Consider the following 9,852-nt stretch of genomic DNA (forward strand, 5'->3'; position numbering starts at 1 on the left):
TCCTCTCCTCTCCTCTCCTCTCCTCTCCTCTCTTCTCTTCTCTTCTCTTTTCTTCTCTTCTTTTCTTTTAATACATGGTCTCAGTATACAGTTCAGGTTGCAGGTTGCCCTGCAATTCATTCTGTAGACCAGGCTGTAGACTCACAGATCCACCTGCCTGTGACTCCATAGTGTTGTGATTAAAGGTGTATACCACCATGTTCAGCAATAATTTTTTTTTAATAAAAGATATTTTAGCTGGATGGTGGTAGCTCATACCTTTAATCCCTGCACTCAGGAGACAGAGGCAGTTAGATCTCTGAGTTTGAGGCCAGCCTGGCCTACAGCCATGGATACATAGAGAGACTAAATAAATAAGTAAATACTTTAAAACACTGAAATTTAGTTTGGTATCTTTGTTTGAACATGAATTGCATTCTTTTTTTCTTTTAATTTTATTTTTTTACTTATTAACTTTACATACTTTACATATACTGCCCACCTCCTGATCACCCCAGACACAATCCTTCCCCATCCCACATCCCCTTCTCCTCTCAGTGGGTGGGGCTCCCCTGGGTACCCCCTGAACCCTGGCACTTCAAGTCTCTGGGAGGCTAGGCGCTTCCTCTTCCACTGAGGCCAGACAAGGCAGCCCAGCTACTAGAACATATCCCACAGACAGGCAACAGTTTATGGAATAGTCCCCGCTCCGGTTGTTTGGGACCCTCATGAAAGCCAAGCTGAACATCTGCTACATATGAGTAGGGAGGCCTAGGTCCAGTCCATGCATGTTCTTTGTCAGACTCCAAGAGCCCCAAAGATCCAGGTTAGTTGACTCTATTGGTCTTCCTGTGGAGTTCCTATACCCTTTGGGGCCCAGCATTCATTCACATATACGTAATTATTCAGAGGTTTATGTTAAAATGTAAGCCCTGGGCCTGACATGGTAGCACATGCCTTTAATCCTAGCACTCAGGAGGGAAAGGCAGATGGATCTTTGAGTTCGAGGCCAGCCTGGTCTACAAATTGAGTTTCAGGACAGCCAGGGCTACACAGAGAAACCTTGTCTCTATAAACAAAACAAACAGACAAACAAAAACAGTTGGCCTTGTCCTTTTTCATTCTCTTCTAAACTTCCCAACATCTTGCACCTCCCTCAGAGGCCTCTGACCTGCTGCCTGCTGTACCTGCTCCCCTTTCCACTCAGGTACCACAGCAGTCCCATCTGTCCCTGTGGGTCTTAGACTTTCTTTGTCCCTCTAGTAAGTTCAGTTGTGGGTAATAATGTGCTTCAGGACATTATACTTGATATATACACTTGGCAAAGAGCCTAATTAAACTTGATCTTTGTCCTTTCATATGCTCCTTGCTTTGATGCGTATTTTATGCTTATTTTATTTTTATAACTTTTATTATTTTTTATTTAAAGATAAAATTTGAACCTCTATTCTCAATCCCTGACATAATTTGAATTAGCTATTTTTAGGATGATTTCTTCCAATAGTCGTATTCTATTTGATGGGCAAAACATATAGCATGATCATTACTAAAAATTACATCCAGCTAACTAGTTTTTTGTGACAATACAGAGTAACTAGTCAATAGTGACAAAAGCAAAGGAAACTCTTTTCTGTGTTCCGTTTGTTAATCTGTAAAATAACTGAAAGTCACAGGATTGATGAAGCTTTAGCTGAGGTATCTTTTAATTTCATTATTTGAGGCCTAGAAACATTTCTTATTAGCTATATTTGAGTACTAATGTATTTCCTTCTGCTTATTTTTCAGGCAGTCCTCATTATATGTCTTCATTGTCATACTGTTTGACAGACAGTAGCCTAAGTGAAGAAATGAGTCAATTTGATTTCTCAACTGGAGTTCAGAGCTATTCATACAGTTCTCAAGATCGTAAACCTACCCCTGGCCATTTTCAGAGACGGGTGATCACATTTCACATATTAATTAAGAGTATTGTTAACATTTATAAAGAAAGTTACTGTTGTACCTTGTAATTCCTAGGTTTTCTGTTGGTCTCAGTAGCCCTGTAATACTAACGTTGATTTGGAGACCTTCCAAGATCTAAGCAGGTCTCTCACTGTTAATTCAGCAATCAGATTTTATCAGTTAGAGGTCAGGACCTCAACAGAGCCACCATACAGACAGCAGAGGTAAGACAGCAGACATGGAAAATCTGGGGTGTGTCCTCAGGGAAGGCCCTTGACAGATGGGAGCTGTCTTAGTTAAGGTTTTCTTGCTAAGGAGAGACACCATTGAAGACAAACATCTAATTGGGGATGGCTTACAGATTAAGAGGTTTAATTCATTATCATCATGGCAAGGAGCATGGCAGGAACCAGGTAGGCATGCTGCTAGAGAAGGAGCTGAGACTTCTGCATCTTGATCTGCATGCAGCAGAAGACTGTCATTTCCTCCAACAAGGCCACACTTCCTACTAGTGCTACTTCCTGTGAGCCTTTCAAACTACCACAGGAACTAGGGGTATATATGCTTGGGATGTTAGTTCTATGTTAAAACATATCAAATATATTTTTATGTTACCAAATCATTAGTTTCAGTTAAATTGTGCTATTTTATGCTATTGCCCCTTAAATGAGCTTCTTAAATCCATTGACATTTAACAGTGTATTGCTTGGGTTCTTTTTCATAGGAGCATCAAGATTTCATGAGCCAGGATGACATCATGGAGTTAGAGATGGATGAGCTCAATCAACATGAATGCATGGCTCCCATGATATCCCTGATTAAGCACATGCAGAGAAATGTGGTTGCACCTAAGGGAGAAGAGGTATTTTCCTCAATAGTATGTTTTCTTTCAGTATCATCACTGATGTCACTGTAGGACTAACTTTTCATACTGGTTAAGCCATGTTGCACATTAAAGAGCTGGATTCTTCCTTCTTCACATCTTTTTCATGTTCTTAGAATATCAAAATATAACATTCTTTTACTCCTTTTCAGAGTAAGTTTGTGTTTTATTTCAGGGTTCAATACCAAAAGATCTTCCACCTTGGATGAAATTTCTTCATGACAAACTAGGAAATGCCTCAGTATCTTTAAATATCCGTCTCTTCTTAGCCAAGCTTGTTATTAATACAGAAGAGGTATCTAACTTTTTTTCTTTATTTCTTAACTGTTCTGTGCAATTCTGACCATCTATGTTAACATCACCAAAGCAAATGAAGCTTTTAAGAAATAGAACAGGGAGTTACTGTGCTTGCAATGCATCAGCAACCACATTTAAACACTGCCTCCAAATCCTTTTGTCAAACATGTTATTTTCTGGCATTAGGAGTGAACTTTCTGTACAGCACTTTCCTTAGGCTGTGAACCTTGTTTATGTAACAGATAAATGAGTACAAATATTTCTGTTAGCTATATGTAAAATAGCTATCTTTATCTAGGCAGTAGGTAAATGTATTAATTTTTTTTGCATATAACATATGCCAGAAATGTGTGGTCCCTACTAGTTCCAAGATCACAATGCCTCTGCTCTGCAAGCCAGCCGTCCAAGATCATCATGTTCTCATGACTGGCTCCTCTGACCCACTACTGGCCTCAGGCATTCTCTACATGGAGCTGGTGTTCTTAGAATCATAACCCCTCCTTGGTGTTTCTGTCTTCAAATTTCCTTAGTGTATGGGACTCCAGCCTAGTTTAATGCCTCACTTTGATTTCTTTACCTGTGTAAAGAAATACCTCATCACCGAAAAGGTCATGTTCTGAAAGTTTCTTTCAGGGGCAACAGGTTTTTGGGTGCATACAGTTCAGCCCATGCTATTTGGGACCTCAAATGATTTCTAGCTCATGTTCTTCCGAGTGCTGACTTAATAGCTGCTATATTGGGCATTATTGGATGGTTTCTTGGAGCTGATAGGAAAACCCCTTATACTGTTACACTGCGTTTACCAGAGCAGAAATGAGGGCCTGAGGGGTTTCTTGGACAAGCCTCAGGAGCCTGGTATACATCTTTCTGTAGAATGGATCACTTAGGTACTTGTTCCATCTGATTGTCATGACCTTATTTCTCATGTTTTTATGCATGTGCCTAAAATAATTTTCTATAGCTACATACTACTCAGGACAGAGTTGATTCATTTTAGTAGTGGAAGTCATTATAAATCTATTTTTATTGAGTTTTAGGAGTCCTTGATATAATTCACTGTAAACTGAACCTTCTTAGGTTTGGTAAATGGAAGTTACAACTGTTTTAGCTTTATGTCAAGTCATAAAATGTTAGCTGCTAGAGAATATGGGTTTTTTTTATTAATACTTTAGTCTTCAGAACAGTTATCTATATATGGAACTTAAATTTTCTGTGCAGGTCTTTCGCCCTTATGCAAAGCACTGGCTCAGTCCCCTGCTACAGCTAGCTGTTTGCGAGAACAACGGAGAAGGAATTCACTACATGATGGTAGAAATAGTAGCTACCATTCTCTCTTGGACTGGCTTGGCTACACCTACAGTAAGGAACACTACATCTCTTATACAGTACTATATCATTCCTTTTCTGATGCCCTACATCGGGGATGTCAGATGAGTTAATGTCCTCTTGAGATGATGTTGCTGTTTTGCCTATAGTTGTATTACTGTAATGCACCAACATCCACTGTATCACTACTTGCTTTGTCTTCTTTTTTCTACCTTGGTAATCTCATTGGCCTTGCTTTTCTTACAAAGCTGATGATGTTATGTTTATGGTTTTTACTTGCTAAAAGGTTGGAAGGTAGGTAATGGAATAGTTAAGATCATCTTTATAATTGAGAATGTTTTCTGTGCTTCAGGTCGCTGCATTTGGGAGCATTTATATGATAGTTTATTCACTGTCACAGTGTTAACTGTTATCTGTGAAATTGTTAAAAGTGACTGGCAAGTAACCGCCATTGCACAACACTTAGAGTAGGTGGTGCACACCCTAGTGGGTTGGTGTGATGGAGTTTTGGTTATTGATTTGGAACTCAGATAGTGTACAATGAGTTTCACATAAATTTCTCAAGTGTACCGTCCTTATACACTTATATAGCTTTATCATGTTTTTGTGTCTGGATGATCTTCTTTTGTTTATTTCACAATAAATCAAATCTAGATTTCTTGGTATTGATGTGATAAAATAGGCAATAGCCCAGTGAATAAGATGGAAGAGAATTAAGGTGTTTAATTAAGTTAAGATCCATCAGAAAGGCCATCAGAAGCTCAGCTGCACTGGAAAGTGCAATTACCAGTCTCCGGCATTGTAACAGGTAAAAAGGGGAAGTGCTAGTGCTGCCTCAGTAACTCCTTGTGGTGTAGTGGTATGGGAGACTAGGCAGATATCAGGTGACACAGTGGTGAGGGACCCTGAAGAGAGTTCTTTCAGCTTCACTGACTCAGAGATAAAGAGAGGGAGTTATAAGAAAGACTAAGAGCCAAAGTACAGTAGATACTGGTGGAAACAAGTCTTAAGGATTCTCTTCCCACCTTATATCAGGTACCTTGACAGGATCGGAAGTGGATCTCTGAATGGATACTACAAAGAGCATAGCCAACCAGGGCCTGAGCCCCTTATCATTTTTCCCTCTGAGGACACAATGCACTAACTGTGCCCACATATGAGCAGCCACAGTTTCTCCCACCACCTGCCAAGGAAGGATATTGTCTGTCATCGATACAGAAAAATCATAGACAGTTTAACAAGAAATTAGACTCCTCAGTAAAATACTAGGCTTCTTTTAGAGTTGGGTATTTGGATTACTTCCAAGGCCAGGTGTGACGATGTATACTTATAGTTCTACTGCTTTATACTGGTGGGAGGTTCAGTAGCTTAAGAGCAGCCTCAGCTATATATTAAGTTTGAAGCTAGCCTGTGCTGCATGGAAATCTGTTTCAAAACAACAACAAAAAATGGGGATGAGATGAGATGTTTTTCCAGAATGGAACATTATATGTCTTACAGAATTTCAATGTTTTCAGGGGGTCCCTAAAGATGAAGTGTTAGCAAATCGATTGCTTCATTTTCTAATGAAACATGTCTTCCATCCCAAAAGAGCTGTGTTTAGGCACAACCTTGAAATTATTAAAACCCTTGTTGAATGCTGGAAGGAGTGTCTTTCCATCCCTTACAGGTATGTATTTGCTAGTTTTTACAGAATTAGGAAAAGGTTGAAGTATAATAAGTTTTAAATAGTAACTTCAATGAAGTATAATTATATGAATTACCAGGAATATTTTTTTTTAATTACCAAACCCAAAAATGACTATAGTAATAATTTGACATCGAGTCTATTTATAAGGTAAACTTTGCTACTGATAAAACCACCACTGCAGAGTTTGACACCAGAAGCATTTCTGGGTGCTCAGTGCCTCCAGTGTTCTCCACCCTGTCCTTCAGCCCTCCCTTCTTTTTGATGTTACACTGGGTACCTGGAGTATAGAGCCCTGCACTACCTGAGCCCAGCGACCCCCAAAGGCTTTGTGTGATGCTTTAGACTTGCCTGGAACAAGCTGAAACTTTCACAAAAGTTACTATTAACTGACCAGATTGGGACAAATAATTAGAATTGGTAAGAACTAACAAGTGATATTAATAAGCAGGGTCTTGGAAGTAGGAAAAGGCTGTGTTCCATATACTGTATAGCTGAAAATTTGCCTTAGAAAATGATTCATTTTCCTGTTTCTCATTCATTATGTAACTTTTTGTTTTCTCCCTTGTGCTGTGTTACAGGTTAATATTTGAAAAATTTTCCCATAAGGACCCTAATTCTAAAGACAATTCTGTAGGAATTCAGTTATTAGGCATTGTGATAGCTAATAACTTGCCTCCCTACGACCCAAAGTGTGACATAACGAGTGCCATGTAAGTACTATACTTTTGGATTGCTTCTTTCATAAACTTGATTTTCAGAAGTTGTATCGATATATCTAGAGACCAGATCAATGTTAAAAATACTTGTATCCAAAATTATAAGGCTGGATTTATAGGCTATTTGAAAGGGGAATTGTATCTGGAATGAAGCAGGAATATAAGTTTAAAAAGAAGTTGGGACTAGCAAGATGGCTCAAGGGTGAAAGTGCTTGCAGCCAAGCCTGATGAATTGAGTTCATTCCCTGGAGCCCATAGGATGGAAGGAGAGAACCAGCTCTCCCAAGTTTTTCCCAGACCTCCACACATATGCTGAGGCCCGAATACACTAAATAAATAAGCATAATGAAACAGTTTTGATTAGCATAATTGTTCTGTATATATCTATAAACAGAAGCTCTTAGGTTTTTTCTTTTTGATTTCTATATGTGGCATGGGAGAGTGTGGTAAGGAGAGAAAGAGAGAGAGCATATAGCTACCCATGAGTACACATGGAGAGCCCAGAGGAAGTACACATGTGTATTCCCTTGAGACTGGGTGGGTCTCTCCCTGAACCTGTGTGGATGGTCAGCCAATTTCTGGGATGTGCTGGTCTTTGCCCTCAATACTAAGGTTACAGGCTTATTAGTCATGCCCAGCTTTGTGTGGGTGCTCAAGTCCTTGTGTTTTATAGCAAATTCTCTTACACACTCGTCTCTCACTTGTCCCTCTTCTTATTTTTGAAACTGGCATTTTAAACATTGACACTTACAAATACCATGGGCTCTATGAGAGGATTTGAACTGTGTTAACTGTGAAGGGGATGCCCCTGTATTGGCAGCTCTCTTCCTGGGCTCCAGCCTCATTTGATTCTGTCTTGAATGATGGCAGTCACATATTCATGATGGGGTGGGTATGATATGTGGAGGAAAGAGGCTATAGTAAAATAGTTTAGAACATGACAAAATATACCGTTTTTTTCCTCCTTCTCCTTCTTTCTTCCTCCTCCTCTCTCCTTCCTCCCCCTCTTTCTTCTATTTTTCTCGTCAGCATCTCACCATATAACTTTGGATATCACAGAACTTGATTTGTAGATTAGACTGACCTCAAACTGAGATCTGCCTCTCCTTCTAAGTGCTGAGATTAAAGGCTTACACCACCATGCCTGGCTTCTTTCCCTGCTCTTAAGGATTTTTTTTCCAATTTTTATTAGGTATTTACTTCATTTACATCTTTAATGCTATCCCCAAAGTCCCCTGTATCCTCCCCCCCCCGCTCCCCTACCCACCCACTCCCCCTTCTTGGCCCTGGTGTTCCCCTGTACTGGGGCATATAAAGTTTGCAAGACCAAGGAGCCTCTCTTTCCAATGATGGCTGACTAGACCATCTTCTGCTACATATGCAGCTAGAGACACGAGCTCTGGGGATGCTGGTTAGTTCATATTGTTGTTCCAACTATAGGGTTGCAGTCCCCTTCAGCTCCTTGGGTATATAATGTTCTGTAGGTTTAGCCTTGTACTCCTAGACCCCTCGGCTGTAGGTTGGAGTGAGGGAGATGCAATTGTAATTCTGATTGGCATACATTGACCTTTGGACCAGTTGCACCTGGTGCTGTTGCTTTAGATAGTATAGGTTCAGAGCTGAGGCAGCCAGTAGCTCAGTGTTGACTTAAAAACATCACCAGGAGTTACTGTTCAGGCTTTAAAAGCCAAGAGTTAATGTGTCACTGCACAGGGTATCACCCTTCTCAGCATCGTGTTGCTTGTAGATGGCTTGTGGATGGCAGAGAATCCTAGTCTTAGATACTTCTTCTTTCTTCCCTGCAAATTTCTGTTGTATGCAGTGGAGGAATATACTCTTACTGCAGTGTTGAACTGGGATTGGACAGTACACCTTTATGGTTATGAAGCCAGAGCCCATAAATCTATATGCATGCACATTTTAAATCTTTATGTAATTTATGTCACATTTTATATATTTTCTCAGTTTGCCTATTAATGTGACATGAGGAGGAGAATTATTACTGTTTTGTGTCAAACATCAGAATGGACTGTTTTATGCTTGTTTTCTCTGTTTATTATAGGTATTTTGAAGCTTTAGTCAATAACATGTCCTTTGTGAAGTATAAAGAAGTATATGCAGCTGCAGCAGAAGTTTTAGGACTTATTCTTCAATACCTTATTGAGAGAAAACACGTGAGTGCTGCATTGTGCCCTGGTGATTATGATTGCCCTGTATCCTCCTTTATCCTCTGGGCACAGGAGGGCATCTCTTCCTTTTAACACAGTAGTGCTTGTGGTGGGAGGATGGTATGTAGGGACTAAGGTGTGAGTGAGTGAGTGAGTGACAGAGCATTTGTCGAGATTCCATGAAGCCCTGCCTGCCCCAACAGGACAAAACTATGCAAACATTGGTGACTTACTGCTGCTGGGCCCGGGGCAAAGTGACTAGCCAGCCATTGCTGCTAGGTTACCTATTGGTTCACGTCTCACTGTGTGACTGTTTTGGTAGCTCCTTGCTCTGCTCTGGTGATCTTTTGTTACACCCCTGAACATCTTATCTAGCCTCATGGATTTGAAAGCCATCTTTATCCATCACAAATTTGGATCTCCATGCTTGTTCCTCTCCTGACGAGAAGGAAAGGGTGGAGACTGTGCTGTGGGTGCCACCAGGATACATGAGGACAGACTTAGTGGTGCTAATATCTTGGAATGCACAGGAAGGGACCAAGACAGCAAATTGGACTCTTGCCATTTCCATGACTGTAAACATGTAACTCAGGAAAGCAAACCCTTAGGAAAATGGAGCTTCATTTTTATTTTGGCATTGTAGCCTCCCACCCTTTCTACTTTATAAGCTTATTTTTAACTTTTATTACCTTTCTAAAACAACAGTTTCACATGTGTGTACCTTGTATACTCACCATTCTTATTACCTTGCTATGGCCTTGGTCTACCTTCCACTCCTGCTACAACTAACACTCTCTCTCTCTCTCTCTCTCTCTCTCTCTCTCTCTCTCTCTCTCCCACTACAACTAACTC

At 40.2% G+C, this 9,852-nt stretch overlaps 1 protein-coding gene across 1 annotated transcript in view; it reads left to right on the forward strand.

Moving 5' to 3' along the window:
* Window positions 1–9,852, forward strand: part of Prkdc (protein kinase, DNA-activated, catalytic subunit) — a 201,570-nt gene that overhangs the window by 107,023 nt on the left and 84,695 nt on the right. Inside the window, exons 45-51 of the mRNA XM_021209938.2 lie at window positions 1,765–1,916; window positions 2,645–2,782; window positions 2,979–3,098; window positions 4,319–4,459; window positions 5,944–6,095; window positions 6,695–6,826; window positions 8,895–9,006. Of these exons, the coding sequence (XP_021065597.1) occupies window positions 1,765–1,916; window positions 2,645–2,782; window positions 2,979–3,098; window positions 4,319–4,459; window positions 5,944–6,095; window positions 6,695–6,826; window positions 8,895–9,006 (947 nt within the window). The remainder of the gene's footprint in view (window positions 1–1,764; window positions 1,917–2,644; window positions 2,783–2,978; window positions 3,099–4,318; window positions 4,460–5,943; window positions 6,096–6,694; window positions 6,827–8,894; window positions 9,007–9,852) is intronic.

The sequence above is a fragment of the Mus pahari genome, chromosome 12 (assembly GCF_900095145.1).
Source record: "Mus pahari chromosome 12, PAHARI_EIJ_v1.1, whole genome shotgun sequence".
Lineage (NCBI taxonomy): Eukaryota > Metazoa > Chordata > Mammalia > Rodentia > Muridae > Mus > Mus pahari.